Here is a 21,794-nt window from a genome sequence, read left to right as displayed (position 1 = left end):
ATCTTAAATAGGTATAAAAATATCTCCCACGCAGAGGTGGTAGGGAGCTGAGATCGTGCCACTGCACTCCAGCCTGGGTGACAGAGTAAGACCCTGTCTCAAAAAAAAAAAAAAAACACCTCCCATGAAGCTGGGGTCAGCAGACATCCGTTATCATGGGAGATGAGTCATGCCACATTCTCTCCCTAACAGGCAGGAAGATAAATACAAATAAGAAGTCAACCAGGAGGAGGTGAAGGCACAAGTTCTGGGATCAGACTGCCTGGGGGTCAATTCCAGCACTGTCACCTACTAGCTACAAGACCTTGGTCCAGGCCGGGTACAGTGGCTCATCCCTGTAATCCCAGCACTTTGGCAGGCCAAGACAGGTGGATCACCTGAGGTCAGGAGTTCAAGACCAGCCTGACCAACATGGAGAAACCTCATCTCTATTAAAAATATGAAATTAGTCGGGTGTGGTGGTAGATGCCTATAATCCCAGCTACTGGGGAGGCTGCACAGGAGAATCGCTTGAACCCAGGAGGCAGAGGTTGCGGCGAGCCAAGATCATGCCACTGCTCTCCAGCCTGGGCAACAAGAGTGAAACTCCATCTCAGAAAAAAAAAAAAAGACCTTGATCCAGCAACTTATCATCTCCCTGTACTCCAGTCACCTCATCTGTAAGATGGGGACAATATTATCTCTCTCACAGGATTGTAAGTATTAAAGGCAATCACTCACAAGACACTCAGTTCCATAAACCATCAAATATGCACTGATAACATCATCATCATCATTACTGTGGTCAGAAACTTACACTGGCATCTTATGGTCTACAAAGAAATCATGGTCAAATCCTTTTACTCATCAATGGACAGGACTAACATAACCCCAAATATATGAGACTTAGTATAAACTTTCAAGGAAAAACAAAAATGAAGCAACAAAGAACTTGGAAAGAGGAAGCAAGTTGCCCACTTCAGTCCAGCTGATTCCACCTTTCACCCTTTGAGTCAAAGGGCAAACAATGTAACAGTCCACCGAGTAACATCAACCCAGGGTCTCCATGATGACTGTCACGTGTGCAGCTCCTGATCTCACATGATTCTCTCACAGCCCCATGAAGGTGATGGCTGAGACAGCATGATTCCCATCTCACAGAGAGGAAAGAAAAGGTAGCAAAGCTTATAGCATCTGCCCCAGGTCACCAGTTAGCAAGGAGTAAAGCCAGGATTCAAAGGTAGGTCGCCCACCTCCAATTCCCCGCAAGGTATATTACATCTCCAAAGCCCAACTAAAAACCTTCTCAAATCTTCGCTTTCTCTGCCAGAGTCTCACATTCTAGATAAATAGACCCAACACTCTGGTCAGGCATGGTGACTTACACCTGCAATCCCAACACTTTGGGAGGCCAAGGCGAGTGGATTACTTGAGCCCAGGGGTTCGAGACCAGCCTGGCCAACACAGTGAAACCCTCTCTCTATTAAAATACAAAAATTAGCTGGGCGTGGTGGCAGGCGCCTGTAATTCCAGCTTTTCAGGAGGTTGAGACAGGAAAATGACTTGAACCCAGGAGGCGGAGGTTGCAGTGAGCCGAGATCACACCACTGCACTCCAGCCTGGGCGACAGAGTGAGGCTCTATCTTTAAAAAAATAAAAATAAAACAACCAACATTCAGTGCTAGTAAAAGAAGGACAGCAACAAGTGACTCATTAAGTTGTTGAGGGACAGAGAAGAATCACAACATTCCATGGCGTTGTGGATCTGCCCCAAGGCAGCCCCTCTGCTCGCAAGTGTCACAAGGCACGGCGCCCTGGTCTGGGCCAGGCTTACCCGCTGCCATGGTTGGAAGCATGCTGGACCTCTCTTCATCCATCACAAAAGACCAGTCTTCATAAAAAGTGCTGCAGATTCAAAGAGAAGAGGAAATCGTTCTTAGCAGTGGTTCTCTGTGTCTATTAACCAAGAAATTTCATTAGATGGCTCCCTGGAAGATCTGCACCTGGTCACCCCAGGAGGGATATGATTTGTCTGAGGTCTCTGCTGGTTTAAAGCTTCTGCTTATGAACAGAAGATCGAACACACACATCCTACAACTTCCTCGCTGGTCCCCCGAGACCCCCAGCTTCGGAGTACTAAAATAGACATTATACGTAAATGTATTTATAAAGCAGCAAAGTAGGAGGGAGCAGTCAGGTGGGTGACTTCCACTCAAGCAATGTCCCCAAGAGACAGACAGGAAATCCAAGCCAGCCAACAGGGCCCGCCTGATTTGCCTAATACAAGAAGAGACCATTTCAGACAGAAATTACAGAGCCTCTATGGCTTCATCAACCAGGGCATTTAATATAATGCCTGCCTTGGCCAGGCATGGTGGCTCATGCCTGTAATCCCAGCACTTTGGGAGGCTGGGGTGGGAAGATCACTTGAGGTCAAGAGTTTGAGACCAGCCTGGCCAACATAGTGAAACCCCATCTCTATTAAAAATATAAAAAGTTAGCTGGGCACGGTGGCAGATGCTTGAAATCCCAGCTACTCAGGAGGCTGAAGCAGGAGAATCACTTGAACCTGGAGGCTCAGTGAGCAGAGATCGTACCACTGTACTCCAGCTTGGGTGAAAGAGCGAGACTCCACCTCAAAATAATAATAATAATATTATAATGCCTGCCTAGGTTACAGACCTGAAAGCCCATATTATCCTTGGAAAAGGCCAGGAGGCTAAAAATGCACCACAAATCTAGACGGCATTGGGATAAGGGCGTCAAGGAAGCCTACAGGGCCTGTCTTAAAAGCAGTTCTCCCGAGTCCAATTTCCAAGCTCTCTCTGACTTCCTGTCAAGCAATGACAACCAAAAATCCCCAATGCCACAACTTCCCCATCAGGTCACTGAATTCTAAATTAATCAAGGCAAAAGTCAATTTCACGAAAGCAAAGTCAGGGTTACACAACCTGTAGTTGAGTGAGGAGCTGGAAAAATTAGCCACTGAAGTGAATGAATACAACTAACAGAAACTAACACTGGGTACACACAGACATAAAGATGGCAAACAACAGACACTGGGGGCTGCTAGAGAGAGTAGAGAGGGAGAAGAGCATGGACTGAAAAGCTACCTACCGGGTACTATGTTCACTACCTGGGAGATGAGTTCAATCGTGCCCTAAACCTCAACATCACGCAATGTTCCCAGGTAACAAACCTGCACATGTACCCCTTGAATCTAAAATAAAAATTGAGGCTGGAAACGGTGGCTCACGCCTGTAATCCCGGCACTTGGGAGGCTGACGTGGTGGATCACTTGAGGCTAGGAGTTCGAGACCAGCCTGGCCAACACGGTAAAACCCTGTCTCTACTAAAAAAGCAAAAATTAGCTGGGCGTGGTGGTGCACACCTGTAATCCCACCTACCGGGCAGGCTGAGGCAGGAGAAAGAGGGAAGAGGTGCATTTCCAATATACTTTCCCAAAAAATGTTAGCAGACGTACAAACCACGTGCTCAAGCTGACATTCTGACTGCACCTGATTCCTAAAATCATGATCCTTTAAAAATCTGAGCCCATTTTCGTGCATCTAAATGAATGTGTTCTCCCCACATCGGGTTGGGGAAGTGGCTGGTGATCCAGGTAAGGTCAACTGTGATTCTTACCTGCTGGACTCACTTCTTCTTCTTGTTCACTTCAACTTCGAGACTGAGTATGTAACTCTGAACTACCCATAAATGATATGCTGGAAAGAGCTTCACAGAAATTCACTTCAAGAAACAGGAGTAGGCCACACACAGTAGCTTGCGCCTGTAATCCCAGCACTTTGGGAGTCTGAGACGGGAGGATCACGAGGTCAGGAGATCGAGACCATCCTGGCTGACACAGTGAAATCCCGTCTCTACTAAAAATACAAAAAATTAGCCAGGTGTGGTGGCGTGCGCCTGTCGACTCAGCTACTCAGGAGGTTGACGCAAGAGAATCGCTTGAACCTGAGAGACAGAGGTTACAGTGAGCCGAGATCACGCCACTATACTCCAGCCTAGGCAAAAAAACGAGACTTCTTCTCAAAAAAAAAAAAAAAGAAAGAAAGAAAAGAGAGAAAGAAACAGGAGTGTGTTTTCCTTAACTAAAGCTGTTTAATGCCCAGAGGTCCAGACGTTCTCAGCTCCCCGGACTCTGACCCTGAGCAGTACACAGGTGTCGTCAGTGTCAGTCCTCCTGGCTCCCAAGTCCTCCCATTTTGGACCCATACAATTGAACAAAGAGCCACAGGAAACAGAGAACTTTAAGAATATTTTTAAGAGCCCCAGTGCACAATACCAGAAGACCTGAGACATTACCAGTAGAGAGGTGACCACAGCAGTAGATAAAGCAGAAGAGGAGACCTGAACTAAGGAACACAGGTCAAGATATAAATTCAAGGGAACACACCACACTGCTCACAAACTGCCCACTGATTGAATTCAGGGAAATTTCACTGTTGAAGATCCGGGCATTGCTGATGGAGAAGTTACTTAAGGAACCAGAAGAGGATTCATCAGTGTCGCTCTGTATCACTCAAGGACACAAAACAACATGTCTAGTCCACCATTCTCAGAGCAAAAGTAATGGCCACGCCCAGGCATGGTGGCTCACACCTGTAATCCCAGCGCTTTGGGAGGCCTAGGTGGGCGGATCACCTGAGGTGAGGAGTTTGAGACCAGCCTGGTCAACATAATTAAACCCCGTACCTACTAAAAATACAAAAAATTAGCTGGGTGTGGTAGCACATGCCTGTAATCCCAGCTACTCAGGAGGCGCTGAGGCAGGAGAATCGCTCGAACTGGGGAGACGGAGGTTGCAGTGAGCCCAGACAGCATCGATGCACTCCAGCCTGGGCAACAGAGTGAAACTCCGTCTCAAAAACAAACAAACAAAAAACAAAAACCAAAAAAATGACTTCCTTCTCCAAGTTAAAATTTCCATGTTTTTTTCAGTTTGGGATTGAATGAATGTAAGAATCCCAAATTAAAATTCTATGCCTGGCATGGTAGCTCACACCTGTAACCTCAGCACTTTGCAAGGCTGAGGTGGGAAGATTACTTGAACCTAGGAGTTCAAGACCAGCCTGGGCAACACACTGAGACACCATCGCTACAAAAAAAAATATTTAAATTAGCCAGGCATGGTGGCATACGCTTATGGTCCTAGCTGCTCAGGAGGCTGAGGTGGGAGGATTGCTTGAGCCAGGGAAGTCCAGGCTGCAATGACCCGTGTTCATGCCACTGCACTCCAACTCGGGCAACAAAGCAAGACCCTGTCTTAAAAAAAAAAAAAAAAATCCAGAAAGTGAAGAGCAAGCTATGTCCTAAGCCAACAGCTCTCTCCACATTCAAGTGTCATGCCGAGCCCTTTACAGGCAGTCTCTCAGTGATTCTCCCCCAAGTTTCCCCACAGCTCAGCAGAACACTCCAGAGCTGTCAGAGGGAGGCCCACTTGCCCCAGATCAGGAAACTAGGATGAAAATCCAGGTGGTCTGACTCCAGACTCCAAGATCTTCACCCCTTGTTCCACCCCATCCCAGGTCCCATCCCGGCCACGTACCTGAGCCTGCAGCGGTCGGCCAGGAGCATGTGCAGGTAGCGCTCCAGGGAGTGCTCGTTGAGGGCACAGCGCAGCCAGGCGCGGCCCCGGCCCACGTCTGAGGCGATGTGGCGCAGGGAGTAGAAGCGTTGCAGCTCGTGCTTGTTGAGGACCTCCTTCACATAGTACCAGAACACGGGCTCTATGGAGAGGGCACAGGCACCTGGCACTCAGCCTGGGGTACTGAGCATTGGGAGAGGAACACACAAAGCCCCTAGGCGATGTTGGAGATTGTAACAGAGTATCCCCTTAGGATGGAAAAGGTGGGGGATAACACCAAAGACATGGAATCAACCCAGATACCCATCAATAGTGGATTGGATAAACAAAATGTGGTTACATTTACACAACGGAATGCTACGCAGCCATGAAAAAGAATAAAATTGTGTCCTATGCAGCAACACGGATGACTGGAGGCCATTATCCTAAGCGAATTACACAGAAATAGAAAATGAAATACTGCATATTCTCACTTATAAATGGAAGCTAAACACTGGGTACACACAGACATAAAGATGGCAAACAACAGACACTGGGGGCTGCTAGAGAGAGTAGAGAGGGAGAAGAGCATGGACTGAAAAGCTACCTACCGGGTACTATGTTCACTACCTGGGAGATGGGTTCAATCGTGCCCTAAACCTCAGCATCACACAATGTTCTCAGGTAACAAACCTGCACATACACCCCTTGAATCTAAAACAAAAATTGAGGCTGGAAACGGTGGCTCACGCCTGTAATCCCAGCACTTGGGAGGCTGACGTGGTGGATCACTTGAGGCTAGGAGTTCGAGACCAGCCTGGCCAACCACGGTAAAACCCTGTCTCTACTAAAAATGCAAAAATTAGCTGGGCGTGGTGGCGCACACCTGTAATCCCACCTACCGGGCGGCTGAGGCAGGAGAATCACTTAAACCCAGGAGGCAGAGGTTGCAGTGAGGTGAGATTGCACCACTGCACTTCAGCCTGGTGACAGAGCAAGACTCAGCCTCCAAAACAATAATGAAATTTTTAAAAAGTGGGAGATATAGAAGAGGATATCAAAAATAAGAATGAATCTAAAACCTCGCATCCAGGAAACACCAACGATGCCATTTTTAAGAATTCTCAGTCTTTTTTACTGCACTTTTCTTTTTTATAATAAAATCAACATTTGCTGTAGGCTGAATTATAATCCTCAAAGATACTGACATCCTAAGCTCCAGAATTCTCTGAATATTGTGTTATACAGTAAAAGAGTCTTTGCAACTGTGTTAGGATCTGGAAATTGGGAGGTTATCTTGCATCATCCCTGTGAGGCTGATGTAATCACAAGATCTTCATCAGAGGCAGGCAGAGAGAAACCTGACGCAGAAGAGGAGGACATGATGTGACCAGAGAAGCAAAGACTAGCATGGGGCAGCCATAGCCAAGGAAGGTGGGCAGCGAGCAGACTCTGGAAGGGCCAGGAACGGATTCGGCCCTGGAGCCTCCAGAAGCAAGCAGTCCTGCTGTCACCTTGACTTTAGCCCAGTGAAGCTGATTTGGGACTTCTGGCCTCCAGAACCATGGGAGAATAAATTGCAGTGTTTAAAAGTCACCAACTGTGTATTAATTTGTTACAGCAGCCAAAAGAAAAGAACACATCAGGCCGGGCACAGTGGCTCACGCCTATAATCCCAGCACTCCAGAAGGCCCATGCAAGCAGATCATCTGAGGTCAGGGGTTTGAGACCAGCCTGGCCAACATGATGAAATCCCATCTCTACTAAAAATATAGTAAGGAGCCAGGCATGGTGGCAGGCACCTGTAATCCCAACTACATGGGAAACTGAGGCAGGAGAATCACTTGAACCCAGGAGGCAGAGGTTGCAGTGAGCCGAGATCGCATCACTGTACTCCAGCGTCTCAAAAAAACAAAACAAAAACAATAGGCTGGCACGGTAGCTCACACCTGGAATTCCAGCACTTTGGGAGGCCCAGGCAGGCAGATCATGAGGTCAAGAGATCGAGACCATCCTGGCCAAAACGGTGAAACCCCATCTCTACTAAAAATACAAAAATTAGCTGGACGTGGTGGTGCATGCCTGTAGTCCCAGCTACTCGAGAGGCTGAGGCAGGAGAATCGCTTGAACCCAGGAGGCAGAGGTTGCAGTGAGCCAAGATCACACCACTACACTCCAGACTGGCAACAGAGTGAGACTCTGTCTCAAAAATAAATAAATAAATAAATAAATAAATAAATAAATCCACATCATATTGTATGAGTGTATATGCATACATATTTATTTGTGTAATTTTGTATCCTGATTCATTTATTTTCTTGTCTAGATCATTAACATTTTCCTACTACAATTAAAAGTCTTTCAAAGATGATTTTTGATGGCTTTGCAGTAAAACATAACTATTTCCTTACTACTAAGGGCATAGCACATGGCCAACTTTCCCTCTGTACAGTAAAGAACACCCCTATACATAAATAATTGTCCTCATTTCTAGTTCCTTAGGAAAGATTTCCACATGTTGAATTACTCAGTCTGAGGATAGGAACAGATTTAAGGCTTTATGGGAAACCTAAGACAGTTTATTTTTACCCATAAGACAGTAATTCCTACAACTACTTGTATCTCCTCACATCGCACCATTTTTTATCCACATGTACACAGATTTTTAAATTTTTTATATACATTTTAAATTAATTATTATTTGTTTATTTTTGAGACAAGGCCTCTCCCTCTGTCACCCAGGCTGGAGCTCACTGCCGCCTCAACGTCCTGGCCTCAAGTGATCCTCCTGTCTCGGCCTCCCGAGTAGCTGAGACACAGGCACGCACCCCCATGCCCAGCTAATTTTTTAATTTTTATTTATTTGTAGAGACGATGTCTGCTATGTTGTGCAGTCTGGTATCAAACTCCTGGCTTCAAGTGATCCTCTTGCCTAAGATTCCCAAAATGCTAGGATTACAGTCGGGAGCCACCATGCCCAACCCCAGATTTTTTCATAGTTGTCATGCTAACGTATACATAATTTTGTGATCAATTTTCTTCACTTAACATTGGCTCTCAACACTTTTTCGGGCTGGCAATAATAATAACAGCAGCAACAGCAACTACTATTTACTGAGCAGTAACTAAGCACCAGCCATGCAGTAAACACTTTACATCTGACATCATCACAACCAAGGCCATCTCCATGTGAAAGACAAGGTCTGAAGCCGGAACAAGTGAAGCGACTCACCCAGCAACACAGTTAGTAAACAGTATGGCAGAAAGGGACCTCAGAGCTCACTGCAAACCCAAATCACGCTGCCTTGCAAAATGAGGGGACTTGGCCTTCCTCGAAACGGTCACGTTCACAACTGTTTAATATTCCAAGTGGGGGAAGCTGAGTCTTTGCAGTTAGACCTGGCTTCCAATCTAGGAGCTAAACAGGCTCACAGTCCCCTCTGAAACGTCACAAAGGCTTCAAACCTGCCTTCCGGAAGGAGGCAAGTACACCCATCTCCAGAAACCGCATGGCAGGCTAGTTAAATTCACTCTAATGTTTCAGTTCAACTTCACTAGGATCCACTGCATTCTTCCCGTGAGCTGTGAACCGAGGTAGGCGATGTGTCACCAGCTAAGGACAACAAGAACTCGTCCCTAAGGGACTTCCAGTCTAGCAGGCAGGATGAACAGAGGAAAAAGTCCATTCAACCAAATGACCTTCGGCAAGTCACTCAACCATGCTAAGCCTGAAAATCCTCTCCCATAAAATCAACACAAAAGTACAGAATCTCCCAGGGTTACTGGGGTAACTAGAAAGGGAAGGAAAGCACCAAAGCACAGTGCCCAGTCCATGATGACCAATCAGCATGTGCTTAATAATTAATTCCCTTCATAGCAGAGGGCATCTGCGTGGGTTCCTCTGTGTTCGCAGCATCTAAATGTACACATCTGTATGAGTGAGCATAAGTATGTGTGGATCAAGCCAATCACTGGGATCATTTAGAATAATCTTCCCAGGAATAACAAAAACCAGCAAGAGGGCAGGTCCCTCAAGACTATCTTCTGTCTCAATCCCTAAATGTCAAACTAATCCACTTCCCAAGCTCATCAGATCAGTCTAATCCACACAACTGTACACAACAGCCTTCCTTCCACTCAGAAACCAGGACAGGGAATCTGGTGACAGCTCCCTCGGCCAGCTGGCCAACAATGTGTTTCGAAATACCCCAGACCATCATCTGTACATCCATCACATTTCCAATCAAGTGACTCTCACCTGCAGCCTGTCTTGAAAAACGCAGTCACCTCCCTCCGACCTTGAATCTACAGGAACACTTTAAAGTGTGTTTTCACCTTTCAATTCTGCAAATTGCTTACTGCTTACAGAATCCTTTTAAAGCTTGTCAGGGTGATGCTGCTGATGATAAGAATTATCCCAGCAGGGTTCTGCTTCCACGGCCAGAATGAATGTGCTCTATTTAAAGTGCAGCTCACCTGCCAATTAGCGCCTGCCGTGTCTGTAATTTAATTTAGGGATATACGCTGATCTGCTTTGAAACATGGTGCTAAGTCAAAAAGCAGGCAAGGGCTTCTGGTTCTGCAAACACCTGAAAGCCAAACGCCAACAAGAACAAGCACCAGGAAGGGGTGTTGAGAAGAGCTGCCCTGGGGCACCTGTTAACAGAGGATGACTAACAGCACCAGGCTTTTGGGAAAGTTTCTATCAAGCCTTACCTATCACCGATGCCAAGAATTCATACCTTAGAGACCGCAAGGAAGACAAAAACCTTGTCCCAAATTCTAGTTCAGGCACTGTGTCACCTTGGGAAACTTTTTTTGTCCTCTACTTTCTTCATCTGTACAGTGGGGAGAACAGTACCTACCTGTATGGATTGCTATGAGGGAAAAATGAGAAATAGGAATACATGTAAAGTGTATCCAATAATGCAGTGAATAAATGTTAGCCATAGTGATTAACATACCTGGCATATAATTGGTGCTCAGTGAAAACCAGCTATTAATATCACCACCACATTTGCACCAAACAGCATTTTTTCTTCTTTGGTGGTTTTTTTTTTCTTTTTTTTTTTTTTTTTTTGAGGGGCGGGGTGGGGACAAGGTCTCGCTCTGTCGCCCAGGCTAAAGCACAGTGGCACGATCATAGCTCACTGCAGTCTTGAACTCCTGGGCTCAAGCGATCCTCCCACCTCAAGCTCACGAGTAGCTGGGACTACAGGTGTACACCACTATACATGGCTTTTTTTGTTTGTTTTTTTCTGTAGAGACGAGGGTCTCACTACATTATCAGGCTGGTCTTGAACTCCTGGAATCAAATGATCCTCCAGCATCGGACTCCCAAAGCACTGGGATTACAGGCGTAAGCCACCAAGCCTGGTCCTTTTCCCTTTCTCCTAGTAAGAGCACCCCTCTTTCATATGGGAAACGCATTCCACTGGGATCCCTCCGCACTGCCCTAACCTCCCCCTACAGCAGGGGTGGACAGCTAACCCAGGGCAGGCAATTAACTGGCCGGAACCACAGCATATGCACCTTTCATTTTTTTAATATTACATAAAAATATTAGTTATCTTGATTGATAAGCTTTTTGGTACCACCTTCAATTTTGTGGCCACAGCGAGTGTCTCACTAACCTCACCCTAGTCTCAGCCCTGGACCACAGGGTTCTACTGGAGCCACCAGAAAAGACGCCTTGTCTCCTCCAGGAGCTGAGGTCAGCAAACTATGGCCTGGGGGTCAAATTTGGCCTCCAAACTGTTTTTGTAAGCACAGTGTTCCTGGAACACAGCCACACCCATTTGCTCCCATATGATCTGTGGCTGAGTTTCTGCTCCAGTGGCAGAGCTGAGTCACTGCTATGGAGACTGCATGGCTCACAAAACCTGTAATACGACCCGTAAGGAGGGAGTGTGCCGACCCCCTTCTAGAAGTAGGATCTCTCATCCCTGGAAACCTGTAGCTACCTGGGGCCATTTTCCACCCCATCACGTAGAGAGACCCCATCTGGAAAGACACCCAAACACAGAGAAGCTGTGCTGGAGGGACGGCAGATTTGGGAGAAGTCAGGGCCCCCGAATCCAGCTCAACTCTGAGAAGATTTCTTAGTTACTTGAGTCAATACATAAATATCCTTCATCTGATGCTTTAAATCAGTCTAAAGGATTTTCTATCATTTGCAACCACAGGAAATAATGCAGTGAGACAGGACATGTTCTTCAGTCATTTGACAATCATCTATAGAAGACCGAGAACACGCCAGGAACTGAGCAACACCTGTGCTCCACAGCCATGGGGGGTGAGGGGTGTCTCATCAATGTGACAACACTCCTCCAAAACAAAGTATTGCTCAACAAAAAAAATCAGAAAACTCAAGACCAGCCTGGGCAACATGGTAAGACCCCATCTCTACAAAAACGAAACAGAAAACCCAACTACAAGGAGCCTAGTGTGGCGGCACACACCTGTAGTCCCAGGTACTTAGGAGGCTGAGGCAGGGGGATGGCTGGAGCCCAGGAGTTTGAGGCTGTAGTGAGCTATGATTGCACCACTGCACTCCAGCCTGGTTAATAGAGCAAGGCCCTGTCTCTAAAAACAAAACAAAATGAAAAAAACCCACACACAAAGAAAATCCAACTCCATGGAGCTGGGTTGGTCTGGAAATAGGCCAGTGATACAAAGGCTATGTCAGGCCAGAATCTCCAAGCCTTTGACCTCGCTGTCCCAGAGGACTGTCGTAACTCTGGGCATCTCATTCACAATTGAGCAGGAAGAAAGGGAACAGGATGAAGCCAGCTCTATCGCCCCTTTTATCAGGAAAGAACAAGTAATCCTAGACAAATCACAAGGGAGCAGAGAAAGCAGAGAACAAAACTCAAAACTGGCTTAATCCTTCAGGATCCCTCACCGAGACAAAGGAGTACATACCACAGCCTCAAGCAAAACCTGGGTTCTATCAAAGCCAGAGAAGACAGAGGGATGAATCTGAGGGCAGAATCTAACAGAATCAGCCACACATGGTATCAGCCATGCCAAGAACAAAGGTAAACCAAGTTCACTCATGTGCCAGCCTGAGAACTCAGTGAATACAGGTGCTCCCAAATCTGTCACATCCCAAACTGAACCAGCCTGACTGCAAGGCACAAACGGATTGGCAGAGCAGAGTGCCAACAAGGGGCTGAGCTCTGTCACTGGGCCATCTTCCAACTAGCCACAAGACTGCCTTCCAGAACCAGAGCTCAGCATAATACACCTGAATCCTATGAGAGTTTACAGCACAGCACCTCCTTTATTAAAGAGTAGGAAATAAATTAACCAGGCATGGTGGTGTGCACGTGCAGTCCCAGCTACCTGAGAGGCTGAAGTGGGAGGATCGCTTGAGCCAGGAAGTTGAAGGCTGCAGAGAGCCATGATTGCACCACTGCATTCTAGTCTGGCAACAGAGAAAGACCCTGTCTCTTATTTAAAAAAAAAAAAAAAAAAAAAGTGGGAAATTTCTAAGAAGGACTTCTAAAGCTTGGGTCTCACTTCCTTTTAGGGGCATACCCCATCATGAGCTGAAGAGTCATTTATATTCTGAAAGGAACAAAGCAAAGGACCCATGGAACTCAGGCTGGATAACTGTGATCTAAAAACTGACAACTCAGAGGCCAAACTTCTTTTACTTTTTTTTTTTTTTTGAGGTGGAGTCTCACTCTGTCGCCCAGGCTGGAGTGCCAGGGCATGGTCTCAGCTCACTGAAACCTCTGCCTCCTGGGTTCAAGCGATTCTCCTGCCTCAGCCTCCCAAGTAGCTGGAATTACAGGTGCCTACCACCATGCCCAGCTAATTTTTGTATTTTTAATGGAGACAGGGTTTCACCATGTTGGCCAGGCTGGTCTCGAAATCCAAGCCTCAAGTGATCCACTCACCTGGGCCTCCCAAAGTGCTGGGATTATAGGCCTGAGTCTTAATTTATGAGACAGCAGGATTAAACACCTTTGAAACAGGCAGAGGTCACATTCCGCCAAGAGGTATCAGTCCAGCTCCACTAGATCTTAACGTGCTGGGACACATTCATACCCCTTACTAAATAGCCACTGGCCCAGGTCCCTGCCACCCTGGGTGTCAAAGACCCACCCCCAAGGGACCCTGTGGACATCCCCATGCTACAGTGAGCCAGCAGTTAACAAAGAGCCCAAGGGGTACAGCACCCTGGCTTCTGACTTCCTCCCTAAAGCCAGCTTCTTTCTGCCGGTTGTCAACCACTTTTTTCACCTTGAACGGAGCTCTGCATTTTCTCTGCACCTTTAGCAGACATCCTTCCAAGATTTCCCTCACCAAAAGCAGCTGATTTGCACGTGCATGAACACAAAAGAAAATCACCAATAGGGAACCGAAAGCAAGGATGGGCGGGTGAGGAACTGGACTTCCCCTTACCATCAAAAGGATACACCCAGGGCTCCCCTGGCACATGCAGCTTCCTCCAAAATTAATTTTTTTTCATTTTTTCTAACTTTTTTTTTAATTATTATACTTTAAGTTCTAGGGTACATGTGCACAACGTGCAGGTTTGTTACATATGTATACATGTGCCATGTTGGTGTGCCTCACCCATTAACTCGTCATTTATACTAGGTATATCTCCTAATGCTATCCCTCCCCCCTCCCCCCACCCCACAATAGGACCCAGTGTGTGATGATCCCCTTCCTGTATTCAAGTGATCTCATTGTTCAATTCCCACCTATGAGTGAGAACATGCGGTATTTGGTTTTCTGTTCTTGTGATAGTTTGCTGCATCGCACTTATTCCAAAAGTGACCACATAGTTGGAATTAAAGCACTCCTCAGCAAATGTAAAAGAACAGAAATTATAACAAACTGTCTCTCAGACCACAGTGCAATCAAACTAGAACTCAGGACTAAGAAACTCAATCAAAACCGCTCAAATACATGGAAACTGAACAACCTGCTCCTAAATGACTACTGGGTACATGACGAAATGAAGGCAGAAATTAAGATGTTCTTTGGAACCAATGAGAACAAAGATACAACATACCAGAATCTCTGGGACACATTTAAAGCAGTGTGTAGAGGGAAATTTATAGCACTAAATACCTACAAGAGAAAGCAGGAAAGATCTAAAATTGACACCTTAACATCACAATTAAAAGAACTAGAGAAGCAAGAGCAAACACATCCAAAATTAATTTTCTACAGAAATGAAATTGTTGCCCAAGGTGACCCAATGAAGCAAAATATAAATTCTGCTTTGAGTGCAATCAACCATTTTCAAAAATCCCCACTGAAGATCAAGGAAGTCGGTCTCTCTCATTTTATAGTTGTGGGTATATTACTACCCCCTGCTCCCACTGACGGAAGATGCATACAGACCACTGAGAGTAGGGGTTTGGCTTCCCAGGAAAATGAGCAGTGTGTTCTGAAGTCAGGGTCCACAAGTGGTTATTTTGAATGCAGTCCTTTGGTGGCCTCTACTATGCAGGTAGCCAGATACTGGAGCTCCAGACACTGGAGCTACAAGGATGAGCCTGTAATCGTAACACTTTGGGAGGCCAAGGCAGGCAGATCACCTGAAGTCACTAGTTCGAGACCAGCCTGGCCAATATGATGAAACCCCGTTTCTACTAAAAATATAAAACTTAGCCAGGCGTGCTGATGTGTGTCTGTAATCACAGCTACTCAGGAGACTGGGGCAGGAGAATCGCTTGAACCCAGGCGGCAGAGGCTGCAGTGAGCCAAGATAGTGCCACTGCACTCCAGCACGGGCAACAGAGCGAGACTCCATCTCAAAAACAAAAAAAAAGCAAGAAAGAAAATGGGTAGTTCCATACATAGGTTTGATGGAAGAAGAACTTAGGACTACAGGAGGGGCACAGTCCAGCTGAACCACGTAGGGGGCTCATGAACGGCTTTTTGAAAACAATTCTGAAACTTCAAGAGAGAAGAGAACAAAACCACATGAGATACCACTTCACACCCATTAGGATGGCAATTATGAAAACAGAAAAAAGGAGGCCAGGCATGGTGGCTCAGGCCTGTAATCCCAGCACTTTGGGAGGCCAAGGGGGGAGGATCACTCAGGACAAGGAGTTTGAGACCACCCTGGGCAAAACAGTAAGATTCTGTCCCTACAAAAAATAATAAAGTTACTATACATATATATATATATATGAAAAAAGGGGGTGGTAATCACTCTCTGGTTCTTTCCATGTATACAATTAAAGCTGTATACCTTTTCTGTAATTTAAAAAACCAGCATTGGCCGGGTGCAGTGGCTCACGCCTATACTCCCAGCACTTTGGGAGGCCAAGGCGGGCAGATCATTTGAGGCCAGGAGTTTGAGACCAGCCTGGCCAACATGGTGAAACTCTGCCTCTACTAAAAATACAAAAATTACCAAGTCACGGTGGCTCATGCCTGTAATCCCAGCTACTTGGGAAGCCGAGGCAGGAAAATTGCTTGAACCCGGGAGGTGGAGGCTGCAGTGAGCCGAGATCACACTGCTGCAGTCCAGCCTGGGTGACAAAGTGAGACTCCATCTCAAAAAATAAATAAATAAAAATAAATAAAAAGCCAGCACTGGCAACGCTGTGGAGTTGGTAAGGATGTGGAGAAAATGGGCCTCTTGTGCGTTGCTCGTGGGAATGCAACATGGTTTAGCCACTACAGAAAAACCTCTGATGGTTCCCAAAAAAAATCAAACACAGAATTACAACATGATCCAGCATTGTCCTTCTAGGTATATTCCACAAAAGAACTAAAAGTGGAAAAAACAAATATTTGCATCTTCATATTCATAGCAGTACCATTCACTATAGCCCATAAGTGGAAGACACCCAACTATCATGGGAATAAACAAAATATGGGTTCTGCATACCCTCAAAAGTATTATTCAGCCTTTAAAAAGAAGAAAATTCTGGGCCGGGCGAGGTTGCTCACGCCTGTAATCCCAGCACTTTGGGAGGCCGAGGTGGGCGGATCACGAGGTCAGGGGTTCGAGAGCAGCCTGGCCAACACAGCGAAACCCCATCTCTATTAAAAATAAAAAAATTAGCCAGGCATAGTGGCGCGCACCTGCAGTCTCAGCTACTCGGGAGGCTGAGTCAGTAGAATCACTTGAACCCAGGAGGTGGAGGTTGTGGTGAGCTGAGATAGCGCCACTTACTGTACTCCAGCAGCCTGGGTGACAGAGCAAGACTCCATCTTTTTTTTTTTTTTTTTTTTTGAGACGGAGTCCCGCCCTGGCGCCCAGGCTGGAGTGCAGTGGCTGGATCTCAGCTCACTGCAAGCTCCGCCTCCCGGGTTTAGGCCATTCTCCTGCCTCAGCCTCCGGAGTAGCTGGGACTACAGGTGCCCGCCACCTCGCCCGGCTAGTTTTTTGTATTTTTTAGTAGAGATGGGGTTTCACCATGTTAGCCAGGATGGTCTCGATCTGACCTGGTGATCCGCCCGTCTCGGCCTCCCAAAGTGCTGGGATTACAGGCTTGAGCCACTGCGCCCGGCCGACTCCATCTTTTTTTAAAAAAAAAAGAAGGAAATTCTGACACATATTACAACATGGACGATCCTTGAAGACGTTATGCTAAATAAAGCCAGACACAAAAGAACAAATATTGCATGATCCCACTGATACAAGGAACCTAAAGTAGTAGAATGCACTGAGGCAGAAAGTAGAATGCTGGCTGCCAGAGGCAGGGGACTGGAGGAAGTGAGTGTTAGTGTTTAATGAATACAGTTTTGGTTTGTAAAAATGGAAAGGTTCTGAGATGAATGGTGGTAAAGATTATTGTATGACATGTGAATATGCATTAAGTACACTTATGCTGAACCGTACACTTCAAATGGCTGAAATGGTTAATTTCATTATGTATATTTTACCAATTTTGTTTTTGTTTGTTTTTTGAGGTGGAGTCTCGCTCTGTTGCCCAGGCTGGAGTGCAGTGGCACACTCTCTGCTCACTGCAAGCTCCACCTCCCAGGTTCATGCCATTCTCCTGCCTCAGTCTCCCAAGTAGCTGGGACTACAGGTGCCTGCCACCACACCCAGCTAATTTTTTGTATTTTTAGTTTGTTTTTTTTTTTTTTTTGAGACGCAGTCTCGCTGTCGCCCAGGCTGGGGTGCAGTGGCCAGATCTCAGCTCACTGCAAGCTCCGCCTCCCGGGTTTACGCCATTCTCCTGCCTCAGCCTCCGGAGTAGCTGGGACTACAGGCGCCCGCCACCTCGCCCAGCTAGATTTTTGTATTTTTTAGTAGAGACGGGGTTTCACCGTGTTAGCCATGATGGTCTCGATCTCCTGACCTTGTGATCCGCCCGTCTCGGCCTCCCAAAGTGCTGGGATTACAGGCTTGAGCCACCGCGCCCGGGCTTTGTATTTTTAGTTGAGACGGGGTTTCACCGTGTTGGCCAGGATGGTCTCGATCTCTCTCCTGACCTCGTGATCCACCTGCCTCGGCCTCCCAAAGTGCTATGATTACAGGCATGAGCCACCACACCCGGCCATATTTTTTTTTTTTAAGAGAGAATAGAAGTTTGGCCGGTAGGAGTTTGGGTGAGAGCTGAGGAAGGACGGAAGGTAGTGGAAGGGAAAGAACTGCCAGACTTGAAGAGTTTCAAGACAGTAGAAACCAGGAGAGCTGTTCAAAATATAGGATTGGGCCAGGCACAGTGGCTAACACCTGTAATCCCAACACTTTGGGAAGCTGAGGCGGGCAGGTCACATGAGGCCAGGAGTTTGAGACCAGCCTAGCCAACACAAGGAAATCCCGTCTCTACTAAAAATACAAAAAGTAGGCGGCATGGTGGTACACACCTGTAGTCCCAGCTACTCAGGAGGCCGAGGAACGAGAATCACTTGAACCCAGAAGGCAGAGGCTGCAATGAGCTGAGATCGCACCACTGCACTCTAGCCTGGGCAACAGAGTGAGACACCATCTCAAAAAAAAAAAATACAGAACCGAATCATCTAAATTAGTGAGAGGCACCAAGCAAGGCACAGGCAGTGGTGCTGAAGGCCCTGCCCCACACAGGATCTGGCAGTAGTGCTTTAGCTGCTGAATTGTGGAGAGGTCTCAAGAGTCCCAAGGCAGGGATGTGGCAAGAGAGGAGCTTGTGGGACTCAGGCCATCATTTATTTGCAAACTGGATGAAAGAGTTGTGGTGTCTTACCTGCCACTGTCTGTCACCCCTGGCATACAGCACGGCGTAAGAGGTAGAACAGAAACAGATACAGCCAGTAGGGAACAGAGCCCTAGAAGCCAGATCAAGCACTGGATACTCTGTCCCAACTCTACAAGAGACCCACGGAAGAGCTTTAAGTCAAGGCGGTTACAGGGAGTAAGTGGGGGAGTGGGATGGTCATTAAAGAAGACCACTCCATGATGTGCAAATTGGGTCAGAGCTGATCAAGACTGAAGGCAGAAAAACATAAGTCGGGGAGAAAGAAGAGAACTCATTGAGGATGGAGGAACCGCGAGTGGCTCAGGGACCCATGTGAGAGACAGAAACAGTGCTCTGTGCAGGACTGGTTTGGCGGCAGAGGGCAGGGAGAAGGAGAAGGCTAGGAGGAAGCCCAAGAGCTGTCCAGGGGACCTGGGTAAAGGGCAGAGCCATTTACTAAGCAAGAAACACAGGAACACATACGGATGAAGATCAGAATTCAGTCTTGGAGACCGACAAGCCCGTGCTGTACACCAAATAGAGGCATTCAAGAGACAGAGTTCAAGCAAGTACTCTGGGCTGCGGGTATGACTAAGAATAACAGGCACATACAGAGCAACTTCACCAAGGAATCCAAACAGTATGCATAGAAACAATGGCCAACAATGAATCCAAGGATGAATAATATTTGAGGGTACAGAAGTGATATGCCAAGAAGGATCAGAAAAGAAGAAGAAAGCATGCCAAGAGGCTATAGCATCGCAGAAAGCAAGGGAAGGCAGTGTTTCAAAGTCAGAGGATCCTCGACGCCCAAGGCTGCTGAACAGACAGGGAAGATTAGACTTAAATTTTACAGGCAGCTCAGCAACAGTAACTGTGTCTCTGGTATATTCTGAATGGCGCCAATCACCTTGTAATTGACTGCCAACCTATAACCTGATGATGATGTATCAGTGATTAAAAGAACATCAAATTTCAGCCGGGTGCAGTGGCTCACGCCTGTAATCCCAGCACTTTGAGAGGCCGAGGCGGGCGGATCACCCGAGGTCAGGAGACCGAGACCAACCTGGCCAACATGGTAAAACTCCATCTCTACTAAAATTAAAAAATTAGCCAGGCGTGGTAGCAGGCACCTGTAATCCCAGCTACTGAGGAGGCTGAGGCTAGAGAATCACTCGAACCCGGGAGGCAGAAGTTGCAGTGAGCCGAGATCATGTCACTGCACTCCAGCCTGGGCAACACAGTGAGATTCCTTCTCCAAAAAAAAAAATCAAATTCCAAGGTCATGCATCAAACGCCAATAATGGCAGTGGTTCTTTCTCCTTTCCCAAGTGGAATGGAAAATAATTAATTTTTCCATACTGTATTCTGTACTGGCTACTTGGGTTTCCAGTGGCTACAAAGACAGCAAGCCAAGTCTGTGTAGAGCTCTGGGTCACTTTTAATTAATTTTTGCTTTGTTCCTCAAAAATTAATCACTTTCCCTGTAGTACGCTGGAGTGATCCTGGTACATGGTACCTCAGGAACCACAAAATACAGTACTGCACACAATGAATAAAGCCTTCTTTCCAACCAAGAGGTATTTGTTTATTGAACATAATTTTATTGAAGAACCTGTGTAGTGGCAGACACTATGCTAGGAGTCAAGAGAAAGCAAAGAGACATGGTACCCTACCTTCACAAAGCATGCTACGTCGTGGGATATACAGAAAACTGAATATGGTGTGATGATGAGCGGGTAAAGTGGAATCTCCTGTTCTTTGTTCTGTAAGACAAAGGAAGGCGAATTTTTCTTTTCTTTTTTTTTTTTTTTTTTTAGAGATGGAGTCTCGCTCTTTCTCCCAGATTGCATGATCTCGGCTCACTGCAACCTCAGCCTCCCGGGCTCAAACAATTCTCCTGCCTCGGCCTCCCAAGTAGCTGGGATTACAAGTGGGCACTACCACGCCCGTCTAATGAGCTAAGCTGGTTTGGTCTTTTCCCTGCTTCTCATTTGCAGGAGGCTGCTCAGCACATCCTCCTCAGCAGAAAACAGCCAGAGACTGCCCTTTCATTCACCTCACCACCATGCAGGTATAGCACTCACACCAAGACAGAGACTGCCCTTTCTTTCATCTCACCACCATGCAGGTATAGCACTTACACCAAGACAGACGGGGCGGCCAGAACCAGAATGCTGGAGATGCCTTGCGAATGTGTTGGTGGTTCTTTGATTACCAGGGCCAAGCAACAGAAAGGTAAGAATTCTAGTCCTGGTGGCCACAAAAAGAGCCATTCTTTGTGGCCAAAAGGTCAGTGCCTTAAGCAGGGATGAGATGGAGGAAGAGGTTCAAAGTTGAAAGGGTGGTGAGAGAGGAGAGTAAGTGGTTAAACATTTTTTTTTTTTTTTTTTTTTTGAGACGGAGTCTCGCTCTGTCGCCCGGGCTGGAGTGCAGTGGCCGGATCTCAGCTCACTGCAAGCTCCACCTCCCGGGTTCACGCCATTCTCCTGCCTCAGCCTCCGGAGTAGCTGGGACTACAGGTGCCCGCCACCTCGCCCGGCTAGTTTTTTGTATTTTTAGTAGAGATGGGGTTTCACCGTGTTAGCCAGGATGGTCTCGAAACATTTATTAGGTGTGAGGAACTTAAAGCAGCTGCTTCAAATGAGGTTCTCACTGAATCCCCCTGACAAACCCTCAAGCTAGGCGAGACTATCGAGACTATCGCCTTTACAGGTGAAAAAAACGAAGGCTCAGAGAGAACTTTCCCAAGGCCATTCGGACTCACCCTTGCAGTCTGACTTCAAAGCCAAGGCTGCCTCTGCCTTGCCCGGCAGCTGCCCTCGGTTGGATGGAAGTGGACCAAGAACCTCACGGCTTACTCACACCAATTCCTCTAAGGTCATTCCCCCAAAGGCAGATAAGATATAAACAAGAAGTGTGAGGGCCCAGGAAGCCTGAGGGCAGGCGGCCCTGGAAAAAGCTAAATCCCTGCAAAGTTCCTCACCCAGCTTGTAACACCAACTCACTCACACACAGGGATTCAGGGAGGCGTCGTCCCGGAGACGGGAAGCTGCAGAGACATAATCCAGGACACA

General features: G+C 46.9%; 1 protein-coding gene across 1 annotated transcript in view; it reads right to left on the bottom strand.

Annotated features, from left to right (window-relative positions):
* The window catches only part of SNX29 (sorting nexin 29), a 593,032-nt gene that overhangs the window by 515,418 nt on the left and 55,820 nt on the right, over window positions 1-21,794 (bottom strand). Inside the window, exons 5-6 of the mRNA XM_023231145.3 lie at window positions 5,546-5,726; window positions 1,814-1,884 (exon numbers count right to left, since the gene is read on the bottom strand). Of these exons, the coding sequence (XP_023086913.1) occupies window positions 1,814-1,884; window positions 5,546-5,726 (252 nt within the window). The remainder of the gene's footprint in view (window positions 1-1,813; window positions 1,885-5,545; window positions 5,727-21,794) is intronic.

Source organism: Piliocolobus tephrosceles, chromosome 17 (genome assembly GCF_002776525.5).
Source record: "Piliocolobus tephrosceles isolate RC106 chromosome 17, ASM277652v3, whole genome shotgun sequence".
Taxonomy (NCBI): domain Eukaryota; kingdom Metazoa; phylum Chordata; class Mammalia; order Primates; family Cercopithecidae; genus Piliocolobus; species Piliocolobus tephrosceles.
This window is presented reverse-complemented; position numbering and strand designations above follow the sequence as displayed.